Here is a 27,570-nt window from a genome sequence, read left to right as displayed (position 1 = left end):
TATATTATTTTTTTATTAAACTTTTTTTTTCTTTTTTTTTTTTACAAAGTTAGAAAGATTCAAAATTAATAGCTCTCGTAAATTTTTATTTTTCTTTTTTTTTCTTTTTTTCTCTACCAAACAACCTAAAATTTCATTTTTCTCTATAAAATTCTTCATATATTTTTTTTCTCTCTCTTTTTTCCATCCTACCAAACACATTATAAAAGTGATACCGTTTTTGTTGGCTACCTTTCCACCCTCGAGAGAAAATTAGATAATTTACCCTCTATATTTATACCTTTTATTTTTAGTTAATAACTTTTTAAAATAATATAGTATTGATTAAAAATGATATTAAGCAGTAATTGTTGGCGAAAACACGAAACTCCATATATAGCTAAGTAATTGTTGGCGAAAACACGAACTGACACGGTCGATTGACACATTCTCCTCCATCCAGGAAAGAACATACCACTCATAGCTCTTTTTGCTTTTTTTACAAAAGTAAAAAGAGGAAAAAGATATGGCTTTTTTATCTTCTCTTCTTCGTAAATTAAATCCTAGTACAAATTAGTTAATCAAAAGTACCATAAAAATACCATAAAGAGAACAGTTTAATACGCCGGATAACACCATTTATTTCTGATACAAATGTCTATGTTAAGTTAACGTTATATTTAATATCCGTTTATTTTATCGATTCGAGTTTAAAATTTAAATTTTATTATAGTAAAAAAATTTTAAAAATTATTACATCTAACTTTTTTATTATAATAAAAAATTTTCACATAAAATTATATCTTAACTCAAATTAAAAACTCGAATCAGCAAACTAAACGGACTTTTAATGAATTTAAAAATGTCATGGCTCATATATTAAAGCATTGACACGTGTGGGTTAAAGGATTTTTTTCCTTTGGTAAACGAAAAGAAAATATAATTCCTTTCAAACATCACTTTCTTATCCCAAATTCCTAACGTAGCAATACACTAAATGTAGCATAGCATTGAGAAAAATTCTCTATAATCCAGTGCTCAACAATGAATCTTCCGTAAAAATGAATTACTAAAAATGAATATGATCTAATGTCATACTGATTGAATCCTCTTCTATATATACTAGTTCTCTGATTTGAGTTTTTAATTCGAGTTAAGATGTGATTTTATGTGAGAACTTTTTACTGTAGCAAAAAAGTTAGATGTGACTGTTTCTGAGAGCTTTTTACTATAGCAAAACTCGAATTCTAAACTCAAATCGGTGAAGTGAACGAGACCTTAAACAATGAATCTGTTACAACTCAGACTGTCCATAGTAGTAATATTGACCAGCTATGACATTTTGCAATTTTTTGAAAAATAAATAAAATATAAGTACGTGTTTTTTAAACTATAAATTTAATAAAAATCACATCAAAATAAAAAGACAAAATAAAAATTGACAGAACGACCTACAACAGTGTTTGGAACTAATCAACGCAAAGGAGCAATTTCTACACATAGATATGCATGGTTTTGAACCGTAGATTTTCATCAAATTTCAAACAATTTACCTCTTTAAACTTGATATAATTTTTACGTCATCCAACATATTAACTTGTGTCCTACCGATTGTGTCTTATTTTATTTTATTTTTCCACATTTATTGTAGAATTGCCTTTAAAAAAATTATGCATTCATTTTAAGGTTAAAAACAGTGTTGAAAAGTCTTTTGTAAGGTATAGTGTATGAAATACTAATAAGCTTTTTCATTTTCCTTAGTTTCATAAATATATATTACATATATTGAAAAAACCTTAATTAGATCTAACATTGAAAAACCTTATTTTTCTCAAATAAATAAATAAAAGGAAAAACAAACCATCAATAATTTACTATTTTTAATCATAAATCTTGATGAGAAATTATTGTTTTGTTTATTTTTTTGGGTTTAATATAATTTTAGTTATATCTAACGATTAAAAACAAATCTACCGTATTGAGGACGTAAAAGAGAAAGCAAAAGGGCAAATGAATCAATTGTCTTCCTTTGTAAACGCCTTAAGCCCATCCTTTAATTCAGCTACTCCCAGCTCACGCGCATCGCCATCAATTTCCCGTCACTTTCCCATCTTAATCCACTCTCTCTCTCTCTCTCTCTCTCTCTCTCTCCGCCTATTTTGTTTTTCTCTTTCCACTGCTCGTTCTCTCTTTTTCCTTGGGTTCCCAATCCAAATTCCCCGCATGAGAAACACGCCCGAACCAATCCTATAAAGACAATAATGTGAAAAAGAAAAACACGAAAAAATATTCAGTCTCTTCAAACCCAATTCCCAGTTTTTTCTCTTCTTCTTCCTCTTCTTCGGCAATTCAATTCCAACGCAAAATCTCAGCCATGCCTCTTCCATGGAAGAAGACCAAAGTGACCCGAATTTCAAGAATCGTCGCCGATCTCCAATCCCCAAAACGCGGCGGCTCTCTTGTCGTCGAGACCGGCTTCCCCACTTCCCTCATCGACCTCTTCGTCAAGAATCGCGACCGCTTAAAGAAACCTTCCATCAAAAAGAAGAAGAAAAAGAAGAAGACCAACCAAAACGACACCAACCAGCCCCAAAACGACATCGACGATTTTGTCACTTCCGATCCAATCACGGCGAATTCGCACTCGAGTCTCGACGATTCGCCGATTTGTGTCGAACCCATTTCCGAAGAGGCCGAGAATTTGACTCCGAGCGAGTCGGTGGAGGAGGAAGAAGAGGAGACGGAGGTTGAGAGCGTGACCCATGAAGATCAGAACCGCGTTGTCCTTTTCTTGGCGGTGTTGAAGATTTTCGCGGTTGTCGTTTTGGGTCTCAGCACCAAGAAGCTCACCGTTGGGATCACATTGTCTGCTTTCGTTCTCCTGTTTCTCGAATACGTTGGTAAAAGATTGATTTGCCGCTTTCTCAAACTTTTTTGGTTTAAGAAAGAAGAAGATGAATTTGTTCATGTGAAAGAGTCGAAATCTTTGATTGACGAAATTGAGGTTGGCGAGGCTAATAATAATAATAACGATGATGAAAACCGTGAGGAGATTTTTAGCGCAGGGCCTGACCTTGAGCTTCTTAGCCGGGACAAAAAGTGGGGATTTGTTGATACAAAAGAGGTCATGGAAGATGGAAAAGGTGACGTTTTGGTGGTGGAAAAGAGTAAGAGTTGTAGCAAAAGAGCCAAAATAAGAGCCAAGATTATCAAAAACTTCGTGCCCAAGAAGTTGCGTAGCTCAAAGAGAGACAAAAAGCCGAAGTATAGTCAAGATGAAGATAATAAAGTCGAGAAATTTGAAGAAGAGAAAGAAGAAGACCAACAAAGTGAAGAAGAAGAGAGATTCGAGAAAATTGATGATGGGAATGAATTGTCGGTGGTTGGTGAAGAACAAGTGGAAGAAGAAAGTAAAGGGAATTGGGTTTGTTTAACTCTCTTTCTAATTGTTCTTGTGGGATTGTTTGGAGGTCGGATTTTAGCCTTCCTATTAACAATAGCTTGGTGTTTTGTGTTTAAACTAATTAGAAGTCTACGAAGATCGTCTTTGGCAATCTCAAGTTAACAGAATTTCGGTGGGTTAATTTTGTAAAGGGAAACCTTTTCTTTTTCTTTTTCTTTTTTTCTCACTTTGATACTGAATTGTTGGTTCTTTCGTTGTTCAAGTCTCATAACTGTATTAAGAAAGCGGTTACTGAAAACTCCAAAGTTCAACCTTTTCGTTGGGCAGATGCAGATTGAGGTGTTGTAAACCCATAAATTGTAAATGTTGTACGAATACAAAATTAAATATATATTTCTTCTTTTTAGTATAATTGTTTTATATGGTGTTGTTTCAGGTTGTAATTCAAATTTAACCCCGCTTTTCTCTTCAGGTTTTATAAGGAAGGACTTTGCCAAATTTCCTTATTCAACTTTGTAATTGAGACTGAAAAAATCCTCATATTCCATAAGCTTGGGTTTTCTTTTCTAGTTTGGCTGCACTTGGCAGTGGCAATTCATGGGTTGTTGGGTTGTGTTTGTGATAATTATTTTTTATTTTTTGGGTGTGTTTGGAACTGTTTTTTTTTTTTTTTGTTATTTTTGAAAACATTTGCTTGCGTCTTTTGAGACACGAAAATAAAAACAGTCTGTAAATTGCGTTTATTTAACAAATATTTTAAAAACGAAAATGAAAATAAAAAACAATTAGAAGATGTTTTTCTTTTTCTGTTTTTATTTTCTAGTACTTACCAACCATGTTACATTAAATTATTTAATTATTAATTACTAATTAATAAGTAGATAGTAATTATTTAATTATTAATTAATATTAAATTATCATTAATAAAATTTTAATTTTATTAATAAAAATGATAAATAATAAATATTAATAAATTATTTAGTTAAAGATTAACAGTCAAAATTAATTATATAATATATTAATAATAGAATAATTAATAATATGTTATTAAATAAATAATTAATAATTAATATATCAATCATATATATTAATTATAATCTATTAATTAGTAAATAGTTGATAAATAAAACAAATTGTAATTACACAACTAATAATCAATATTAAATTATATAATAAATTCTAATATACTAGTCAATAGTAATTAATAATTGATAATTAACAATTCATCATTATTTAAAGAATAATTATAAAAAATTAATCATGCAATATATCAAATAATAGATATAATAGATTATTAAATAAATGTTAGTAACTAATTAACTAATTATTTAATTATATAACTAAAAGTTAATTATTTAAATAGTAAATACAATATTAATATATTATTTATATACTAATTATTTTTTCTTAATACTCTTATTAATTACTTATAAACTAATAAATATGAGTACGTTACTAACATAGTAATTACTTATTATTAATTACTATTTTTTAATTATTTAGTATACTAATTCATTATATATAATTTAATTATCAATGTACTCATTAATTATAATATATCAATTATTATTGTATTATTAATATTTTAATTTTATTTGTTAAGTGATTATCAATTATTAATTACTTAATATATTAATTTAACATTGTTAATTACATGCACTAGAGATAAAATTTCATAAATGTAACCAAACACGATTTTACTTTTTTACTATACTCAAAACAATCTCTTAACTAAACGCAATTTCATAATCGGTCCTATAATAATTTTTAAAACAATCTTATTTTCACTTTTATACTAAAAATAAAATCATTTTAAAAATATTACCAAACATACCATTTATTTTCCCACTTGGCCACTTTATTTTCTAACCTAAGTTATATGTGTTTTTTTTTTTTTTTTTTTTTTTTTTTTTTTTTGTTTTTTTTTTTTTTTTTATTGTTATTATTCTTTTCTTCTGACCAAACATAATCTTATGGTAGATGGTCCTAATGGCAAGACCTTATATTTCGTTTTTTCTTAAAAATTATTGCAGCAAAATAAAGAAAGTCTGCGAGTGTATTTGTTGGTTTGAGTATTTAGATGTCTTTTAATTTAACAACTCGCTTTTAGAGCTTTCTTCGTACTATCAGAGCGTCTTTAATGTATTTAGATGCCTTTTAATTTAACAACTCGCTTTTACAGCTTTCTTTTTATTATCATAACGTCTTTACGTATTAATTATAATTTAATATTTAAAAGTAAAAAATACTCTTAATATAATGTTATTTATTGTGTCAAATTTTTTATATACTATATTTTGTGGTAAATTTTTCACTAAATATGACATTTGCAGCATTTAATTCTTGTTATTTGATATGTTTACCTTTTCAAACTCCCTGCATCGCTCGTTTCGCCTCCGTTTGGGACCCTTACCTCATGATCGATAAGTCCAACAAACATTGGGTCTTGCAGCCGACCTTCATATGTCGAGACCAATGCGAGTCTCGATCTCTCCGGTGCCCCTCCTGTTAGAATCTATTTTTTTAATGAAAATTTCATATTAATACCTTGTGTTTTAGCATAATCATTTTTAATAATTATATTTTTAATAAATGTAAATTGATATATGATGTTTTGATAAATCTTTTTTTTTATATTATGAGACCGTTTAAATGAGAATGACAAAAATGACATTTATATCTCATAAAAGGTCTCAAAGTATTAAAAAAAATAATTTCTTACTATCGATTTCTTACAATGGGAACTCTATATAACCAAGAAACAATGATTTTTACCCAAAAAAAAAAAAGAATCAATAAACAATGATGAAACCTACGACGGAGAGCCTTGATGATAAAGATTCTTCCCCCTACCATCATGAAGTTCATAAAAGTTTCACCAAACTCTAGAGGGTAATTGAGCATACGCCGAATAATTACCTTTTCCTTTTTGAACTGCCAACACTGTAAACTATGTTTAATCCTGTTTAATCAGCCATGAGTTTTGTGTGCCTTTAAAACCACCGCAAAAATGCGCGTCAGTAAACGTGGAACGCACCAAATGATACACGTAATATTATGATCGTGTTTAGAATTGATCACATTTTTATTTTTTATGTTTTTTGAGAAAAAAAATAAAAATATTTTTGAAACGGTATTTGACGTAATAGAGATAAAAAATATAAATGAAAATAATTTTTTAATTTAGTGTAAAATAAAAGAGAAATGAAAAATAACTTTTAATTATTTTTTTATTTTTTGTCTCCGTTTTTTCCTCTCTTGAGAGAGAAAAAAATAGAGACATTAAATATTTTTTTATATTAAAAATATTCTCTTAATAAAACTACTAAATGTATTTTTAAAAATAATTTTTATCTAAAATTAAAAATATTATTATTTTTATTTTCATATAAAAAATAAAATTATTTTAAAATGAGTTTGAAATTAACTTTATATTTTTTTAGGGACCGTTTAGTTCGTTGATTCGAGTTTTTAATTCGAGTTGAGATGTGACTTTATGTGAAAGCTTTTTACTGTAACAAAAAAGTTAGATATGATTATTTATGAGAGCTTTTTACTGTAAAAAAACTCAAATTCTAAACTCGAATCAGCGAAATGAACGGAGCCTTAGTCTTGAGTATTTCCTTAGGCATGTTCTGGTAAAATCCCTTGCCTTGTGTGTACGAACCCTGCTTTGCGCAGGGGGCAACTAGAAAGACACAGCAAAGTGCACAAGCCATTAAGGATTGTCACTTGTCAGCAATTATTCATGATTCATAATACCAATGTCACAATCTTCTTTAGTTATGTCCCATCCGTATAATGGTTTTCAAAGTCTCTGGCACGCCCATTCCTTTGAAAACTCTGACCACCTGATCTAAATAAAGAGACACATTCCAATTATTAAAATAAAAAAAAATATTAACATACTCGAATTGTAACTTTTTTATTATTGTTTAACATCGTGTATTTTAACGTAAGTCTCGTTTATTTTGCAAATTTAAATTTTTAATTTAAGTTTAGATATGACATTTTCAGAGAGCTTTTTACTGTAATAGAAAAAATTAAATGTGACATTTTTTTAGAATTTTTTACTGTAAAAATTTAAAATTAAAAACTCGAATCGGTGAAATTAACGAGGCCGTAATATATTATTGTTTATATCATCCCTCATTGCAATTTATAAGAATTGGACAATTGATAAATTAATCTGATACAGTTTTTCTCAAAACTCAAGATGAGATTTTACAATAAAAAATTACAACAGTTAATAAGATCTCTTTCGACTATCGTTTAATATCTATAAAAAAAAGAAAAAAACGTCACACAGTGTTACTACAATTGACTAGTTCGATTTCAGTTACCCGTTGTTATTGTCAAATAGATCAGTTGTAGTTGTATCTTGTTTCTAATGGTTTAGGAGATAAAATGGCAATTATCATCTCCCATTTTAACTTACCTTTTTTTTTCTTTTTTTTTTTTGTCCCAAGTCCGCAATTGCAACTTTGCCGAAACACACATATTGTGTAACCATTGTGCTGTACCATGTGTACAAAATTTGCCACTAGACGTGGATTCATAATCATTTTTAATTTATATATGATTTTTATAAAAAAAAATATTATAATAAATCATAAATTATGACATAAATCTCATACTAAACACCCTTATATTGCACAATAAAAAAATGTCTATATATGTATTTTTATTTTCCTCTTTTGCTCCTTTACGGTTGAAAAAAAACATATATGAGACCTCAAATAACGGCCACGTAGGCCACTTTTGATTTTGAGAGGACTTTACGTGGCTTGTTAATAAATATGCCCCCACATGATAAGAACAACTTGTGTTTGTTTTCTTTGTAATAAAGCGGGGCATTTTGTCTTAATCCTGTAATACATATTATAACATCGTTCGTTCGTTTTGTAGATTTAAATTTTTAATTTAAGTTAAGATTTAATATTTTTTTAAAGTTTTTAATTGTAACAGAAAAAAATTAAATGTGATATTTTTAAAAAAAAATTTAACTATAAAAACTTAAAATTAAAAATTTAAATCAGTGAAATAAATTATACCTAGTACTTTTCAAAGTTTTGCGGAGTTGGAAGTCCAGTTAGATACAGATAACCTATTTACAACAGAGCGTATAAGCACTACATAAAGTACCTTTCATTGTCTAATCCGTTTATATAGTATAAATTTTCCTTATTATTTGTTCAAAAAGGTTATTCAGTTTGGTGTTATTAGCAGCACTGAAGAAAAAAAACAAGAGAATAGATCCTCTAAGATATTTTCATTTTATTTTAATTTCAATGATAAATTAACAGTAACGATATTAAGAACAACAATTTAAAACAAAAACGACAAGAATATTAATTATATAATCCCATTGGGGTTTATAATAAACGATGTATAGATGCTCCAGGGATAAGTTTGGTTTATTTAAATTCAACAGTGAAAGAATGGTGACAATTGTTGTGTAGATGTCACGAGGGAGGACAAAAAGAAAAACCTCGTTTATGACTTTTTTGTCACACAATTAACAGCAATGGTATAAATTTTAAATTTTGCTTTAAAATTTAAACCAAATATTATTACTAGTTATTAATTTTAACTAAATGAAGCAAGCATATGACAACCAGAATATTAAGATTAAATTTTATGTTTTTTTTTGTATATATAAACTATAAACGAGCGGGTTATTACACGTCGTGCTAACTCATATGATTAAAAATTAAGTGTGATAAGTGGGTTGGCATGAAATAAGCTTATTTATTTTTGTGTTATTTGTGCAAACTTGTTGATGACTAAATATTAAATGTGCAGTTCTTACCTATTTATTTCGTAGAGAAATACTAATATCGCATCTATTATTATTTTTGTAACTCTTTACATTCACTGTTTGACACGTGTATACTCTACCGTCTCATTTTTTATTTAAATAATAATATGTTATTTTAGTGGAGTTCACATGTCAAAGTAAATATAAAAAGTTACAAAAAATGTGATGCTAATATTTTTATTATTTCATATTTTTTTTATCGTATCATCGTGTTGTGTCTAAAATTATTCGCTGGAATTCTCATTTGAGACTTAGAGATAAGTGCCCATTCCATTTAAGAGACTGATTAGCTGCTGAAAATGATTGCTACCAAAGCAAAATTTAGAATAATTATCCGCAAAGTGAGGAGATAATGATGTAATAATTCATGAAGAGGTGGCGTCAATATCTCTGGGAATAGAAATATTGGTTCTATATTTCGACAAAATTATACCAGCACCAAAATTGCATCATTCGAAAGCTATTGAATCGATGTCACAAAGAACATGTAATTTTCTAATCTCATAATACATCTTAAACTGATTTTTTTTTTTTTTAGAATTTTTTTTAAGGCTATCTACAGCGCCAAAAACAAAAAAAAAAATCATTTGATAAATATTCCCTGAACTTTATACTTTGTTTTAATATAGCCTTTGTATTTAAAAAAGGGTCTATATCACTCTATTAAGAAATTTTTACGGTGGAGCAAATATTAAAATTATATTATTAAAGCAAACTATTTTTCCAGAAAGAAGAATCTGGGAATATAAATTATAAGATGCAGCCCAACAATAACGCAGATTCAGATAAGTGCTGAAAACACGTAGGACCAATTGGACTTCCTTCCATATAAGCGGGTTTTTGTCTTTCATGGAATTATACAAGAGAACTTTCACAAGCATTGCTTAATTAAAATACATTATCTATCGTCTAAAAGTGGTTGTCATTTTATGCAGGAGCAAACTGGGATTAAGAACCATTATTAATGCAAGTAAGGATGCCAAATTGCTTCCCAGCTAAAAAATTTTAAAAAATTAAAATCATCATATACAAGCAATAAAAAAAAAAAATAAAGATGCTGAATTGGACCATATCTTTGACCACTCCAATCAGATTTTGATTCCCTTTATAAAAACACTATTGAGCCTGAACATGTTTGACAAGATCAAAACATTTGTCTTCCTTATGCTGCATCCTGGTACTGCTGAATTGGACCATATCTTTCTTTGAACGCCTAACCGTTATACGCTTTTAAAAAGTCACAGCTGATTTTTGAGGTTTTAATTTATTTCAGTTTCAGTCAAATATTTAACAGTTAATTGACGAAATGATGAAAACAATCTCTTAATAAAACTATCAAACGCATTTTCAAAAATAATTCCGTCTAAGATTAAAAACGTTTTCATTTTTATTTCAATGTAAAAAATAAAATTATTTTAAAACGAATTCCAAACGTACCCAATAATTAACCAAAAAATGGGCTTTTGTGGCTCAACTTGCAGAACATAACTATCTAATCAATATCTTGTTATTTTGGTTAGACTAGAGATGCCAATTGGAGTAGGCTACACATGGAGCATGTATATAATGGCACGGTCAAATGGACCCAAAATCTCAGCCAAATCGACCCTAAATCCACATGGCATTTGCCGCAAACATAACATGATTCATTAGTACTAGAATCCATCGAACTTTTACAATCTTTTGATGTTGCAGTACTACACACAAACGTAATACCGATACGAATGTTTAATAAATAAAAAAAAAGACAATAAGCAAACGACATGGCAAAACATCAAATCAAATTAACACTCTCATCCTCTACAAATGATCATTGTGACCAAATTAAGACATGATCAAGTACACAAGATTGAAATAATAACAAAACAACTTCGTACCAAATTAATTAACGATAACGGAATAACTGATTTGCACCAGAATTACCAACTTTTCTTTTTAAAACTGTGATTGGAGACGGCTAATTATAGACTTGTCAACCTGAAAAGCCTTGGCCAAAACATCACTTTCAATGCTCGGTTTGGAGCCAAAAACGACATTGGCAATTGTATTGACACCCGGGTTCTGGCTGCTCAAGGCGGAGATCGAAACGGCATTCCCATAACCGACGCTTTTCTGGAAGTGGACAAGCCCAACAGGAAAAACAAAGACATCGCCCTTGTTGAGAACCGTGGAGATGAGCGTGTTGTTAGGGTTTGAGGTCACGAACCCCACGTAGAGGCTGCCTTCTAGGACGGTCAAAATCTCGGTGGCGCGAGGGTGCGTGTGGGGAGGGACGACGCCGTATGGTGCATAGTCGATCCGAGCAAGGGAGACGCCGAGGGTGTTGAGGCCCGGGATCTGGACGACATTCACTGGGGTGACCTTCGAGCCAACGGGGTTCGATGTGTTGCCGGGTAGGTGAAGGCCTTTGAAGGAGAAGTGCTCGGCAGTAGCAAGCTTGGGGTCCAAGCAAACTAGTCCGTTTACCCTTGCTGACAAAATACATGAGAAATTTAAGAATGTCTTGATGTTTTAAAAATAAACATCTCAATAAATGCAAAGGTTCAAATATATTGCAATTCAACAGCATATACTCATGCAATATGAAGATAAATAATTGGTCTACAAACATATAGTCCGAAAAATTTAAGTCAAAAGTAATATGAAGATCATTTGGAGTACTACGTATGTAATACGTCGACATGATCAAGTGTGGTGTTGAATGTTACATGACATTTCAAACCTTTTTCTTCCATATTTAAGTGTAGTAAACGTCATAATGTATCTTTTCTTCTTCTTTTTTTTTTTTTTTTTTAAGTAAATGGCGAGAGGGAATAATGATATATACCAAAATATTTAGTAGTGATCATGTCCTTTAGTATTGATCTAAAATTTAATATATGATGTAATGCGGGAAAAAATAAGTTATGTCAATTTAATATTGGATCTAGGATTATAAAGCAAATATAATGATGAAAAAAAAAGCAAAAAAACAAAAACAAAATGTTACGCCAAAAGACTAGTTGTTGGGGGTCAACCTGGGCTAGCAGGGTCTGCGACACAGAAGTCCTGAAGTGGACTAGGCTCAAACGCAATGGCTATAGCAAATGTGGCTGCAGCCAGCAAAGCAAATAGCAGAATTTGGTTTGCCATATCTTTCTTGATCAGATGATCGTCTTTTTCTCTCGGCCTGTGAGATTATGAAGCCGTTAAAATGAATATATGTTAGAATTAGTGAGCTAGATGTGTTTCTGTCGTAGCATATTATATGGACTTATAAGGTCACATATATATACATATATATATAGCAAAAGCCGATAACAAATCTCTCTTAATTAATGCAGTCAAGAGAAAAAAGCTGCCGTCCGAACACCATATCTTATAATATTGTTGTTGTTGTTTTTTTTTTTTTTTTCTTTTTTTGAGGGTAAAATAATGTTGTTTTACCCTTTTATTTTTTTTTCCACCAAAATCAAAAGTTAGGCCGGCTGACATGGTCAGATTTCCATGTGGCCTCTCATCTCCAGACACTTGGTCATGATATTGTGAATGAAAAAATTTAGTTACGGTATAATCAAAGTTTTAGAAGAGAGAAATTCTCAGTTTAGTGAGCGATTAATGTAAATGGTTTGACTGATCAAGTGAATATAATTGATGAGATGATGAGGTATTTTTACTAGCTTTATTTAATTAAGATTTGAAGGAAATCAAGAAGTAATTATCTTCCATTGGGACGAATTACAGATTTCTAACAGATAGAGAATGCCGACTCAATATATTTCTAATTAACTAACAAGCTATTAACTAACTTCTTCAACGAAGATAATTAAAACTGCCAAAAAAATTGAGAGAGAAAACTGTAGCGTTGAAAAATAACCAATATTAATAATGGTATATATATCTATCATTAGTATATAATATTTTTGTCATAGCAAAAAAAAAAAATATAAATTTTTTTTAGCTCAAAGTATCAAAACATTATCAATATTATTGGCAATACTCTTACACTGTTGCTGTGCCGGACCTGCCTGCCGCTGACTATCTATTTTTTGCCGACCTATCGGTCTATTTGGTGTTTATATCTCCTGGCGTTTTTCTTTTGGTTGCAATTGATCAAATATAAAACTAATGATATTCATTAAATTATATATGTTGCTAGGATTTGTCGTTCCCAATGAATTAAGTTCAATAACATGTTTGCAAGTAGGAAATATTGATCAATATAAAACTATTAATTTCATGTATCCTTTCTCCGATTGATCTTATTAATAGGTATCCTTTTACACGTTTAAGGCAAACATATGCACTGGATATTAAAACAAGAACAAATTCCCTAGGCACATGCTTATCCATGAAATTATTGTTCTTGCAAGTTAAATCTCATGAAATATTTTTAAAAGCACGTAATGTGATTAGCAAAAAAAAAAAAAATGTATGTAATGTAATGACAACATAACGAAAAAGGTTTTAAAAGTACTTACCATGATATGTTCGTACATCTCATAGGATATTAAAGTAGTACTGTACAAAAAGAACCGTAAAACCGAAATCGACCGCCACCAATCGAAGAATCGACTGCTCAAAAACTGAAAAAAAAATGCGCCACATGGAACTGAATATAGTCGGTTTGGTTAACCGACCGAACTGCTTCCTTAGCCGTTCGGTTTTAGTTTTGGGTTGAGAGGTTCGATTAAAAACCGAACCGACTGAGTCTTTTTTTTTTTTTTTTTTTTGTTTTTTTTTTTTTTTTTTTTTTTTTTTTTTTTTTTTTTTTTTTTTTTTTTTTTTTTTTTTTTACTTTCATTCTTCATTTGATGTCGTTTTTTTTCCAATTTGCTGCTAATCTACTCATAATAAATGGTTGCATTTACACACCTTGATTGGGACAGAGCATATGTATGGAGTTGGCTCTTTTGGGGCACTTTCTGTTGTAAATGCCAAGTAGGTTCAGTGTGTTGTAGATCCATAGTTACCCATTGGGTATCTTCATCCTGTAGCATATGAATCAAATCATCCATCACCAAAAACCCTACAAAACAAAAATCATAATAACATAACAACCCGTAATTGTGGCTTTCAGTTTGTACTTTGGATTTTGGACATTGAATTTAGATATTTTGTGTTTGTGGTATTATCAATTTGGATGTTGTGTTTTGTATTCATTTATTGTGATTACGGGTTTGCATAGAAGGAAAGTTTTATATTTTTCCACATTTTCTGGTAAAAAATGCAACTAAAGATGTTGGTAACCTGATGGTTGACTGATGGCTACCTTCATGATTACCAAATCTGAAAACCGACCGAAAACCGAAGTTCGGTAAACCGAACCGACCACTCCTTTATGCGGTTCGGTTTTGGTGCACGGTTTTAGAAACCAACATGGTCGGTTCGGCCACGGAACACCCCTATATTAAAGTACATACAATGATCATCAAGAAGGCATGGCTAAAAAGTCCTCTAAGTGATCTGTTTTAGGAGAAGAAAAAGATAATGATATTTAGCTAAAACTTAAATAGTAATTTTTTAATTTTTTACTTATTTAATTATGTTGGATTTTGAAACATCCATAACATGCATAACTCAAAAGTCAACACTCAGATTTTATTTAGAATAACATTCATGAGACAGGAAAAAATCATTTTGAAAATATTATGCAATATTTATAATATCTTAATAGATTAAGTAATTAGATAATTTACTCTCCTATAAATAATGAAAGAAAAAATATTATGCAATATTTCTAATATCTTAATAGATTGAGTAATTAGATAATTTACTCTCCTACAAATAATGAAAGAAAAAATATTATACAATATTTCCAATAGCTTAATAGATTGAGTAATTAAATAACTTACTCTCCTATAAATATTAAAAGAAATACTTTTCATATTTTGTGTGTACTAAGTGTGACTATAAATAACTAAAGAGTCAAAGGCATAAAAGAAAGACATAGCAAGTTTCTGTCAGATTTCTCACTCTCTCTCTCTCTCTACTATTCTTCTATTGAGTTTTTAAGTTTTGAATTTTTGTAGTTGTTCAAGTATTGCTATTTAATAACCACACGTAGCATGAACAATAAAAAAACGTAGCCATGATTGTGTTCGTGGAGACTCTTTAACTTGAAGCATACAAAGATCATGTTCGTGGCACGAATATCATGAGGTTATCTTGTGACAAATCATGTACCAGTATTGAATGAGAGATCCTACCCAATTCTCATTATGAACTTGGAAAAAAAAACTTTATTTATCTTTTGAGGGAAAAAAAATCAAATCATCTTATAAGAAAAAACACTATAACAAATTACAAATCATAATTTAAATTATGACACGAACCTCATACTAAGCATTGCACAACAGAAAAGGTCTATATATGTATTTTTATTTTCCTCTTTTGCTTCTTTACGGTTGAAAAAAACATATATGAGACCTCAAATAACGGACACGTAGGCCACTTTTGATTTTTAGAGGACTTTACGTGGCTTATTAATAAATATGCCCCCACATGATAAGAACCACTAGTGTTTGTTTTCTTTGTAATAAAGCGGGGCATTTTGTCCTAATCCGGTAATACATATTATAGTCTGGTTTATTTTATAAATTTAAATTTTTAATTTAAGTTAAAATATGATATTTTTTAAGAAATTTTAATTAGAGTAAAAATTAATTAGATGTAATATTTTTTAAAAAATTTTAACTGTAAAAATTTAAAATTAAAAATTCAAATCGATAAAATAAATTATACTCTATGTGTACTTTCCCAGGTTTTGCGGAGTTGGAAGTCCAGTTAGATACAGATAACCTATTTACAACAGAGCAGATAAGCACTACATAAAGTACCTTTCATTGTCCAATCCGTTTATATAGTATAAATTTTCCTTATTATTTGTTCAAAAAGGTTCTTCAGTTTGGTGTTATTAGCAGCACAGAAGAAAAAAAACAAGAGAATAGATCCTGTAAGATATTTTCATTTTATTTTAATTTCAATGATAAATTAACATTAACGAAATTAAGAACAACAATTTAAAACAAAAACGACAAGAATATTAAGTATATAATCCCATTGGGGTTTATAATAAACGTTGTATAGATGCTCCAGGGATAAGTTTGGTTTATTTAAATTCAACAGTGAAAGAATGGTGACAATTGTTGTTACAGTTGTTGTGTAGATGTCGCGAGGGAGGACAAAAAGAAAAACCTCGTTTATGACTTTTTTGTCACACAATTAACAGCAATGGTAGAAATTTTAAATTTTGCTTTGAAATTTAAAACAAATATTATTACTAGTTATTAATTTTAACTATATGAAGCAAGCATATGACAACCAGAACATTAAGGCCTCGTTCATTTCACCGATTCGAGTTTTCAGTTTTAGGTTTCTACAGTAAAAAGCTCTCCGAAAATGTCACAACTAACTTTTTCTGCTACAGTGAAAAGCTCTAAAAAAATGTCACATCTCAGCTCGAATTGAAAACTTGAATCCGCGAAGTGAACGAGGCATAAAATTGAATTTTATGTTTTTTTTTTTTTTGTGTATTATTAAAGATTAGGCGTGATAAGTGGATTGGCATGAACTAAGCCCATTTTTTTTTGTGTTATTTGTGCTAATCCGTTGATGATTGAATATTAAATGTGCAGTTCTTACCTATTTATTTCTTAGAGAAATACTTGTATCACACCTATTATTGTCTTTGTAACTCTCTACATTCACTGTTTGACACGTATATACTCTACTGTGTCATTTTTTATTTAAATAATAATATATTATGTTAGTGGAGTTCATGAGTTAAAGTGAATATAAAGAGTTACAAAAAATGTGATACTAGTATTTTTATTATTTCATATTATTTTTATATCGTATCGTGTCTAAAATTATTCGCTCGAATTCCCATTTGAGACTTAGAGATAAGTGCCCATTCCATTTAAGAGACTGATTAGCTGCTGAAAATGACTGCTACCAAAGCAAAATTTAGAATAATGATCCACAAAGTGAGGAGACTAGCTGCTGAAAATGACTGCTACCAAAGCAAAATTTAGAATAATTATCCACAAAGTGAGGAGATAATGATGTAATAATTCATGAAGAGGTGGCGTCAATATCTCTGGGAATAAAAATATTGGTTCTATATTTCGACAAAATTATACCAGCACCAAAATTGCATCATTCGAAAGGTATTGAATGGATGTCACAAAGAACATGTAATTTTCTAATCTCATAATACATCTTGAACTGGTTTTTTTTTTAGAATTTTTTTAAGGCTATCTACAGCGCCAAAAAAAAAAAAATCATTTGATAAATATTCCCTGAACTTTATACTTTGTTTTAATATAACCCCTGAATTTAAAAAAGGGTCTATATCACTCTATTAAGAAATCTTTACGGTGGAGCAAACACTAAAATTCTATTATTAAAGCTAATATATTTTTCCAGGAAGAAGAATCTGGGAATATAAATTGTAAGATGTAGCCCAACAATAAAAGTACTATTGAGCCTGAACATGTTTGACAAGAAAACATTTGTCTTCCTTATGCTGCATCTAGTGCTTCACTCCAGTTTTGTTATTTTATTTAGTTACGGGAACAATGAGAATCAAAGGACACATCATGTAAGTCATTATTATTATAGTTAAGGCACTGAAAAAATTGTACAGTGGTGAGAATTAGTTATAATTAACGGAGGCTTAAAAACTAATGGCCGTGTTTAGAATTAATTCTGTTTTTATATTTTTCACGTTTTTTGAGAAAGAAAAAACAAAAACGTTTTCAAAACGGCGTTTGACGCAATAAATACAAAAAACGATAATGAAAATGATTTTTTGGTTTAGTGTAAAATGAGAGAGAAATGGAAAACAAAATTTAGTCGTTTTTCATTTTTAAAGAGCCTTTTTACACTGAAAACAATCTCTTAATAAAACTATCAAACGCATTTTCAAAAATAATTCCGTCTAAGATTAAAAACGTTTTCATTTTTATTTCAATGTAAAAAATAAAATTATTTTAAAACAAATTCCAAACGCACCCAATAATTAACCAAAAAATGGGCTTTTGTGGCTCAACTTGCAGAACATAACTATCTAATCAATATCTTGTTATTTTGGTTAGACTAGAGATGCCAATTGGAGTAGGCTACACATGGAGCATGTATATAATGGCACGGTCAAATGGACCCAAAATCTCAGCCAAATCGACCCTAAATCCACATGGCATTTGCCGCAAACATAACATGATTCATTAGTACTAGAATCCATCGTTCAGATAAGTGCTGAAAACACGTAGGACCAATTGGACTTCCTTCCATATAAGCGGGTTTTTGTCTTTCATGGAATTATACAAGAGAACTTTCACAAGCATTGCTTAATTAAAATACATTATCTATCGTCTAAAAGTGGTTGTCATTTTATGCAGGAGCAAACTGGGATTAAGAACCATTATTAATGCAAGTAAGGATGCCAAATTGCTTCCCAGCTAAAAAATTTTAAAAAATTAAAATCATCATATACAAGCAATAAAAAAAAAAAATAAAGATGCTGAATTGGACCATATCTTTGACCACTCCAATCAGATTTTGATTCCCTTTATAAAAACACTATTGAGCCTGAACATGTTTGACAAGATCAAAACATTTGTCTTCCTTATGCTGCATCCTGGTACTGCTGAATTGGACCATATCTTTCTTTGAACGCCTAACCGTTATACGCTTTTAAAAAGTCACAGCTGATTTTTGAGGTTTTAATTTATTTCAGTTTCAGTCAAATATTTAACAGTTAATTGACGAAATGATGAAAACAATCTCTTAATAAAACTATCAAACGCATTTTCAAAAATAATTCCGTCTAAGATTAAAAACGTTTTCATTTTTATTTCAATGTAAAAAATAAAATTATTTTAAAACGAATTCCAAACGTACCCAATAATTAACCAAAAAATGGGCTTTTGTGGCTCAACTTGCAGAACATAACTATCTAATCAATATCTTGTTATTTTGGTTAGACTAGAGATGCCAATTGGAGTAGGCTACACATGGAGCATGTATATAATGGCACGGTCAAATGGACCCAAAATCTCAGCCAAATCGACCCTAAATCCACATGGCATTTGCCGCAAACATAACATGATTCATTAGTACTAGAATCCATCGAACTTTTACAATCTTTTGATGTTGCAGTACTACACACAAACGTAATACCGATACGAATGTTTAATAAATAAAAAAAAAGACAATAAGCAAACGACATGGCAAAACATCAAATCAAATTAACACTCTCATCCTCTACAAATGATCATTGTGACCAAATTAAGACATGATCAAGTACACAAGATTGAAATAATAACAAAACAACTTCGTACCAAATTAATTAACGATAACGGAATAACTGATTTGCACCAGAATTACCAACTTTTCTTTTTAAAACTGTGATTGGAGACGGCTAATTATAGACTTGTCAACCTGAAAAGCCTTGGCCAAAACATCACTTTCAATGCTCGGTTTGGAGCCAAAAACGACATTGGCAATTGTATTGACACCCGGGTTCTGGCTGCTCAAGGCGGAGATCGAAACGGCATTCCCATAACCGACGCTTTTCTGGAAGTGGACAAGCCCAACAGGAAAAACAAAGACATCGCCCTTGTTGAGAACCGTGGAGATGAGGGCGTTGTTAGGGTTTGAGGTCACGAACCCCACGTAGAGGCTGCCTTCTAGGACGGTCAAAATCTCGGTGGCGCGAGGGTGCGTGTGGGGAGGGACGACGCCGTATGGTGCATAGTCGATCCGAGCAAGGGAGACGCCGAGGGTGTTGAGGCCCGGGATCTGGACGACATTCACTGGGGTGACCTTCGAGCCAACGGGGTTCGATGTGTTGCCGGGTAGGTGAAGGCCTTTGAAGGAGAAGTGCTCGGCAGTAGCAAGCTTGGGGTCCAAGCAAACTAGTCCGTTTACCCTTGCTGACAAAATACATGAGAAATTTAAGAATGTCTTGATGTTTTAAAAATAAACATCTCAATATATGCAAAGGTTCAAATATTGCAATTCAACAGTATATATTGATGCAATATGAAGATAAATAATTGGTCTACAAACATATATAGTCTGAAAAATTTAAGTCAAAGTAATATGAAGATCATGTGGAGTACGTATGTAATACGTCGACATGATCAAGTGTGGCGTTGAATGTTACACATGACATTTCAAACCTTTTTCTTCCATATTTAAGTGTAGTAAACGTCATAATGTATCTGTTTTTCTTTTTCAAGTAAATGGCGAGAGAGAACAATGATATATACCAAAATATGTAGTAGTGATCATGTCCTTTAGTATTGATCTAAAATTTAATTTATGATGTAATGCGGGAAAAAATAAGTTATGTCTAGTACTATTGGATCTAGGATTAAAGCAAATATAATGATGAAAAAAAAGCAAAAAAAAAAAAAAATTTTACGCCTAAAGACTAGTTGTTGGGGTCAACCTGGGCTAGCAGGGTCTGCGACACAGAAGTCCTGAAGTGGACTAGGCTCAAACGCAATGGCTATAGCAAATGTGGCTGCAGCCAGCAAAGCAAATAGCAGAATTTGGTTTGCCATATCTTTCTTGATCAGATGATCGTCTTTTTCTCCCGGCCTGTGAGATTATGAAGCTGTTAAAATGAATATATGTTAGAATTAGTGAGCTAGATGTGTTTCTGTCGTAGCATATTATTATATGGACTTATAAGGTCACATATATATACATATATATATAGCAAAAGCCGATAAGAAATCTCTCTTAATTAATGCAGTCAAGAGAAAAAAGCTGCCGTCCGAACACCATATCTTATAATATTGTTGTTGTTTTTTTTTTTTTTCTTTTTTTGAGGGTAAAATAATGTTGTTTTACCCTTTTATTTTTTTTTCCTCCAAAATCAAAAGTTAGGCCGGCTGACATGGTCAGATTTCCATGTGGCCTCTCATCTCCAGACACTTGGTCATGATATTGTGAATGAAAAAATTTAGTTACGGTATAATCAAAGTTTTAGAAGAGAGAAATTGTCAGTTTAGTGAGCGATGAATGTAAATGGTTTGACTGATCAAGTGAATATAATTGATGAGATGATGAGGTATTTATACTAGCTATATTTAATTAAGATTTGAAGGAAATCAAGAAGTAATATTATATGCCATTGGGAAGAATTACAGATTTCCAACAGATAGAGAATGCTGACTCCATATATTTCTAATTAACTAACAAGCTATTAAGTAACTTCTTCAACGACGATAATTAAAACTGTCAAAAAATTTGAGAGAAAATTGTAGCGCTGAAAAATAACCAATATTAATAATGGTATATCTATCATTAGTATATAACATTTTTGTCATAGCAAAAAAAAAATAAATAAAAATTTTTTTTAGCTCAAAGTATCAAAACATTATCAATATTATTGGCAATACTCTTACACTGTTGCTGTGCCGGACCTGCCTGCCGCTGATAATCTATTTTTTGCCGACCTATCGGTCTATTTGGTGTTTATATCTCCTGGCGTTTTTCTTTTGGTTGCAATTGATCAAATATAAAACTAATGATATTCATTAAATTATATATGTTGCTCGGATTTGTCGTTCTCAATGAATTAAGTTCAATAACATGTTTGCAAGCAGGAAATATTGATCAATATAAAACTACTAATTTCATGTATCCTTTCTCCGATTGATCTTATTAATAGGTATCCTTTTACACGTTTTAGGCAAACGTATGCACAGGATATTAAAACTAGAACAAATTCCCTAGGCACATGCTTATCCATGAAATTATTGTACTTGCAAGTTAAATCTCATGAAATATTTTTAAAAGCACGTAATGCGATTAGCAAAAAAAAAAAAAAAAAAAAATGCATGTACTGTAATGACAACATAACGAAAAAGGTGTAAATATATGGATATAAAAGTACTTACCATGATTTTTTCGTACATCTCATAGGATATTAAAGTAGGACAGTACAAAAAAAACCGTAAAACCGAAACCGCCCGTCACCGATCGAAGAATCGATCGCTCAAAAACTGAAAAAAAGGCACCACGTGGAACTGAATATAGTCGGTTCGGTTAACCGACCGAACTGCTTCTTTAGTGGTTCGGTTTCGGTTTTGGGTTGAGAGGTTCGGTTAAAAACCGAACCGACTGAGTCTTTTTTTTTTTCTGAATGTTGTTGTTGCTTTTTTTTTTTTTTACTTTCATTCTTCATTTGATGTCATTTTTTTCCTATTTGCTGCTAATCTACTCATAATAAATGGTTGCATTTACACACCTTGATTGGGACAAAGCATATGTATGGAGTCGGCTCTTTTGGGGCACTTTCTGTTGTAAATGCCAAGTAGGTTCAGTGTGTTGTAGATCCACAGTTACCCATTGGATATCTTCATCCTGTAGCATATGAATCAAATCATCCATCACCAAAAACCCCACAAAACAAAAATCATAATAACAGAACAACCCGTAATTGTGGCTTTCAGTTTGTACTTTGGATTTTAGACATTGAATTTAGATATTTTGTGTTTGTGGTATTATCAATTTGGATATTGTGTTTTGTATTCATTTATTGTGATTACAGGTTTGCATAGAAGGAAAGTTTTATATTTTTTCACATTTTCTGGTAAAAAGTGCAACTAAAGATGTTGGTAACCTGATGGTTAACTGATGGCTACCTTCATGATTACCAAAACTGAAAACCGACCGAAAACCGAAGTTTGGTTAACCGAACCGACCACTCCTTTATGCGGTTCGGTTTTGGTGCATAGTTTTAAAAAATTGACATGATCGGTTCGGCCACCGAACACCCCTATATTAAAGTACATACAATGATCATCAAGAAGGCATGGCTAAAAAGTCCTCTAAGTGATCTGTTATAGGAGAAGAAAAAGGTAATGATATTTAGCTAAAACTTAAATAGTAATTTTTTAATTTTTTAATTTTTTACTTATTTAATTATGTTGGATTTTGAAACATCCATAACATGCATGCCTCAAAAGTCAACACTCAGATTTTATTTAGAATAACATTCATGAGACAGGAAAAAATCATTTTGAAAATATAATGCAATATTTATAATATCTTACTAGATTAAGTAATTAGATAATTTACTCTCCTATAAATAATGAAAGAAAAAATATTATGCAATATTTCTAATATCTTAATAGATTGAGTAATTAAATAATTTACTCTCCTATAAATATTGAAAGAAATACTTTTTATATTTTGTGTGTACTAAGTGTGACTATAAATAACTAAAGAGTCAAAGGCACAAAAGAAAGACATAGCAAGTTTCTGTCAGATTTCTCACTCTCTCTCTCTCTCTACTATTCTTCTATTGAGTTTTTAAGTTTTGAATTTTTGTAGTTGTTCAAGTATTGCTATTTAATAACCACACGTAGCATGAACAATAAAAAAACGTAGCCATGATTGTGTTCGTGGAGACTCTTTAACTTGAAGCATATAATGATCATGTTCGTGGCACGAATATCATGAGGTTATCTTGTGAGAAATCATGTACCAGTATTGAATGAGAGATCCTACCCAATTCTCATTATGAATTTGGAAAAAAAAACTTTATTTATCTTTTGAGGGAAAAAAAATCAAATCATCTTGTAAAACGAATTCCAAACGCACCCAATAATTAACCAAAAAATGGGCTTTTGTGGCTCAACTTGCAGAACATAACTATCTAATCAATATCTTGTTATTTTGGTTAGACTAGAGATGCCAATTGGAGTAGGCTACACATGGAGCATGTATATAATGGCACGGTCAAATGGACCCAAAATCTCAGCCAAATCGACCCTAATCCACATGGCATTTGCCGCAAACATAACATGATTCATTAGTACTAGAATCCATCGAACTTTTACAATCTTTTGATGTTGCAGTACTACACACAAACGTAATACCGATACGAATGTTTAATAAATAAAAAAAAAGACAATAAGCAAACGACATGGCAAAACATCAAATCAAATTAACACTCTCATCCTCTACAAATGATCATTGTGACCAAATTAAGACATGATCAAGTACACAAGATTGAAATAATAACAAAACAACTTCGTACCAAATTAATTAACGATAACGGAATAACTGATTTGCACCAGAATTACCAACTTTTCTTTTTAAAACTGTGATTGGAGACGGCTAATTATAGACTTGTCAACCTGAAAAGCCTTGGCCAAAACATCACTTTCAATGCTCGGTTTGGAGCCAAAAACGACATTGGCAATTGTATTGACACCCGGGTTCTGGCTGCTCAAGGCGGAGATCGAAACGGCATTCCCATAACCGACGCTTTTCTGGAAGTGGACAAGCCCAACAGGAAAAACAAAGACATCGCCCTTGTTGAGAACCGTGGAGATGAGGGCGTTGTTAGGGTTTGAGGTCACGAACCCCACGTAGAGGCTGCCTTCTAGGACGGTCAAAATCTCGGTGGCGCGAGGGTGCGTGTGGGGAGGGACGACGCCGTATGGTGCATAGTCGATCCGAGCAAGGGAGACGCCGAGGGTGTTGAGGCCCGGGATCTGGACGACATTCACTGGGGTGACCTTCGAGCCAACGGGGTTCGATGTGTTGCCGGGTAGGTGAAGGCCTTTGAAGGAGAAGTGCTCGGCAGTAGCAAGCTTGGGGTCCAAGCAAACTAGTCCGTTTACCCTTGCTGACAAAATACATGAGAAATTTAAGAATGTCTTGATGTTTTAAAAATAAACATCTCAATATATGCAAAGGTTCAAATATTGCAATTCAACAGTATATATTGATGCAATATGAAGATAAATAATTGGTCTACAAACATATATAGTCTGAAAAATTTAAGTCAAAGTAATATGAAGATCATGTGGAGTACGTATGTAATACGTCGACATGATCAAGTGTGGTGTTGAATGTTACATGACATTTCAAACCTTTTTCTTCCATATTTAAGTGTAGTAAACGTCATAATGTATCTGTTTTTTTTTTTTTCTTCTTTTTAAGTAAAAGGCGAGAGAGAATAATGATATATACCAAAATATGTAGTAGTGATCATGCCCTTTAGTATTGATCTAAAATTTAATATAGGATGTAATGCGGGGAAAAAAAAAGTTATGTCAAATATAATGATGAAAAAGAAGCAAAAAAAAAAAAAATTTTACGCCTAAAGACTAGTTGTTGGGGTCAACCTGGGCTAGCAGGGTCTGCGACACAGAAGTCCTGAAGTGGACTAGGCTCAAACGCAATGGCTATAGCAAATGTGGCTGCAGCCAGCAAAGCAAATAGCAGAATTTGGTTTGCCATATCTTTCTTGATCAGATGATCGTCTTTTTCTCTCGGCCTGTGAGATTATGAAGCTGTTAAAATGAATATATGTTAGAATTAGTGAGCTAGATGTGTTTCTGTTGTAGCATATTATATGGACTTATAAGGTCACATATATATACACACACATATATATATATCTATATAGCGAAAGCCGATAAGAAATCTCTCTTAATTAATGCAGTCAAGAGAAAAAAGCTGCCGTCCGAACACCATATCATTATATTAAAATGTGGACATGTTAAACCACCTCTAGTTCCAAAAGTTTCATTTAACAATATTAAGATTGTTAATGGTTAATTTGTTAGGTTTGTTACCTGGGGATGGTTAATGGTTAATTGGTTAGACTGTTACCTCGGGGCTGTTGCTTTTTGTTATTTCGCGCTGTGCTGCGTTTGTTAGTTTTGCTTTCACTACAAGAAAAAGGTGTTTTTGCGACAACTTTTTGTCGTCGCAAATAATAGTTTTAGCGACGACATGTCGTCGCAGATATGTCGTCGTAAAAAATTAGTCACAAAATTTTTTTTTGTGACGACACAGGGTCGTCGCAAATATATTTGCGACGACATATTTTTTTTGCGATGACAAGCATCGCTAATACTTCGTTATGAAATTCTCGTGATATATTATTTTTTGCGACGATAAATTTCAAAATGTCGTCGCAAATATTCTGTTTTTTTTTGCGACAACACGTATAAAAAAGTCATCGCAAAAAACTGGAATAAATTATTTTTTTCAATTTTTTTAAAAATGGCAATTAATTAATTTTTAATAATTTTAATTAAACATTATTATGTTACATACTGAATATAATTTATTAAGATACATTAAAAGTGAAATATAAATTAATATTAAAAACAGTAAATCTAAATAAATTTATAAAATATATTATGAATACTACATGAAGTGCATATATAATGTTCAAAAAAATATAAAAGTCTAAATAAAGTGAAAAATAAAATAGAACATATAACGGAACTATTCGTCTAAGTTTGCAGCATCGCCAACAGCTGAATCACCATCAGGACTGTCATCATCTGAAGGAGGCAGAGGAGTGTCTAGGTTAACTGGTTCTGGACGAGTAATCATAGGTAATTGGATGTTGGGCTGCAATTTAGACACTAACTCTAACATCTTCACCTGATTGTCATAAATTTTCATTTGTTCCCGGTACGATTTCTTTAAATAACGATCCATACGTGAGTTAGGTTTAGCCGATGAGGTTGCGTCCGAGAATGAACCAGCAGATGAAGGAGAAGCTCTAGAGTAATGCTTTTGGGAGAGCGTCGGACCCACTCCTATCTTATGTCCTCTACGCATGCCAAGAACTTGCTCCAAAACCCCATGCTCGTCAAGGGGGGGTCTAGTCGAGCTTGCAGTAATCTGTGTTCTCTGCATTTGTCTCTCCTCCTCCAGGGTGTTCTACATAATAAGACATTATAATAATTTTTACGTGTTATAAAATCACTATTTCAGTATAAAAAAATTTAATATGAAAAGTAGAAATACTTACGAAAGTCTGTTCCGCATGGGTATTAACCTAAGAGTCCCTGTGACGATGCATGTCTGCCCACTTGTCTATAGCAGACATCGGCTCTTGGGTCTCCGTACTAGCCTGTCAAATAAATTACATTTATTAAAATTCTTAAATTCTAACTAAATTTCGACAACATAACGACTTATTTTTCATATGATCCAAAAATCCAAACCTGTAGAAAAATAACTTTAAAAGATTTCGACACACCATAACTGCAAGATGTGCCACCTAGAATAGGAATCAAAAACATATAAATACGATAATAAAGTAAAAAAATGAGTACTAACCTTCTTATTGCGATGCTGAGAGTACGATAACCGACCATGTAAGCTTGGATACTTTTGGTTGCTGCGATTAGTTTTATTTGTCTCTGATATTTTCTGTTTATGATTAACTATAATAAGTAATAGTTACTTGTAATTATGTATAAAAAATCATCAAGTTCTAACAAATCTATAATTACTTGAAATTTGTCACCGGAGAACCTATCGCAACAACGATCCCAATGAACTTGATTTCTCATGTTATTCGGGAGACTTTCTCTACCATAGT

At 31.3% G+C, this 27,570-nt stretch overlaps 4 protein-coding genes across 4 annotated transcripts; 1 reads left to right on the top strand and 3 right to left on the bottom strand.

Moving 5' to 3' along the window:
* The first annotated feature begins 2,130 nt into the window (after window positions 1–2,130).
* On the top strand, window positions 2,131–3,831 carry LOC21408655. Its single transcript, XM_010100238.2, has one exon. The coding sequence runs from the start codon at window positions 2,354–2,356 to the stop codon at window positions 3,542–3,544; it is 1,191 nt and encodes a 396-aa protein (XP_010098540.1). The 5' UTR covers window positions 2,131–2,353; the 3' UTR covers window positions 3,545–3,831.
* Window positions 3,832–11,138: 7,307 nt separating this feature from the next.
* LOC112092007 (putative germin-like protein 2-1) lies at window positions 11,139–12,335 on the bottom strand. The gene is made up of 2 exons (XM_024167067.1): window positions 12,221–12,335; window positions 11,139–11,674 (listed from the first exon to the last, which is right to left on the bottom strand). The coding sequence occupies exons 1-2, from the start codon at window positions 12,333–12,335 to the stop codon at window positions 11,139–11,141; spliced, it is 651 nt and encodes a 216-aa protein (XP_024022835.1).
* A 7,251-nt stretch (window positions 12,336–19,586) lies between these two features.
* On the bottom strand, window positions 19,587–20,758 carry LOC112092008 (putative germin-like protein 2-1). The gene is made up of 2 exons (XM_024167068.1): window positions 20,644–20,758; window positions 19,587–20,122 (listed from the first exon to the last, which is right to left on the bottom strand). Exons 1-2 carry the CDS (start codon window positions 20,756–20,758, stop codon window positions 19,587–19,589), a joined length of 651 nt encoding a protein of 216 aa, XP_024022836.1.
* Window positions 20,759–24,307: 3,549 nt separating this feature from the next.
* Window positions 24,308–25,460, bottom strand: LOC112091999 (putative germin-like protein 2-1). The gene is made up of 2 exons (XM_024167041.1): window positions 25,346–25,460; window positions 24,308–24,843 (listed from the first exon to the last, which is right to left on the bottom strand). The coding sequence occupies exons 1-2, from the start codon at window positions 25,458–25,460 to the stop codon at window positions 24,308–24,310; spliced, it is 651 nt and encodes a 216-aa protein (XP_024022809.1).
* Window positions 25,461–27,570: the final 2,110 nt, after the last annotated feature.

Source organism: Morus notabilis, unplaced genomic scaffold (assembly GCF_000414095.1).
Source record: "Morus notabilis unplaced genomic scaffold, ASM41409v2 Scaffold276, whole genome shotgun sequence".
Lineage (NCBI taxonomy): Eukaryota > Viridiplantae > Streptophyta > Magnoliopsida > Rosales > Moraceae > Morus > Morus notabilis.
The sequence above is the reverse complement of the archived record's forward strand: the minus strand, read 5'-3'. Positions and strand labels throughout refer to the sequence as shown.

Bases quoted from the DNA above. Each gene is read 5' to 3' on its own strand.
- LOC112091999 (XM_024167041.1), bottom strand. From the start codon at position 25,460: ATGGCAAACCAAATTCTGCTATTTGCTTTGCTGGCTGCAGCCACATTT. The intron at 24,844-25,345 runs GTTGACCCCAAC...GTATTTTGTCAG, and splicing joins CGCAGACCCTGCTAGCCCAG to CAAGGGTAAACGGACTAGTT.
- LOC112092007 (XM_024167067.1), bottom strand. From the start codon at position 12,335: ATGGCAAACCAAATTCTGCTATTTGCTTTGCTGGCTGCAGCCACATTT. The intron at 11,675-12,220 runs GTTGACCCCCAA...GTATTTTGTCAG, and splicing joins CGCAGACCCTGCTAGCCCAG to CAAGGGTAAACGGACTAGTT.
- LOC21408655 (XM_010100238.2), top strand. From the start codon at position 2,354: ATGCCTCTTCCATGGAAGAAGACCAAAGTGACCCGAATTTCAAGAATC.
- LOC112092008 (XM_024167068.1), bottom strand. From the start codon at position 20,758: ATGGCAAACCAAATTCTGCTATTTGCTTTGCTGGCTGCAGCCACATTT. The intron at 20,123-20,643 runs GTTGACCCCAAC...GTATTTTGTCAG, and splicing joins CGCAGACCCTGCTAGCCCAG to CAAGGGTAAACGGACTAGTT.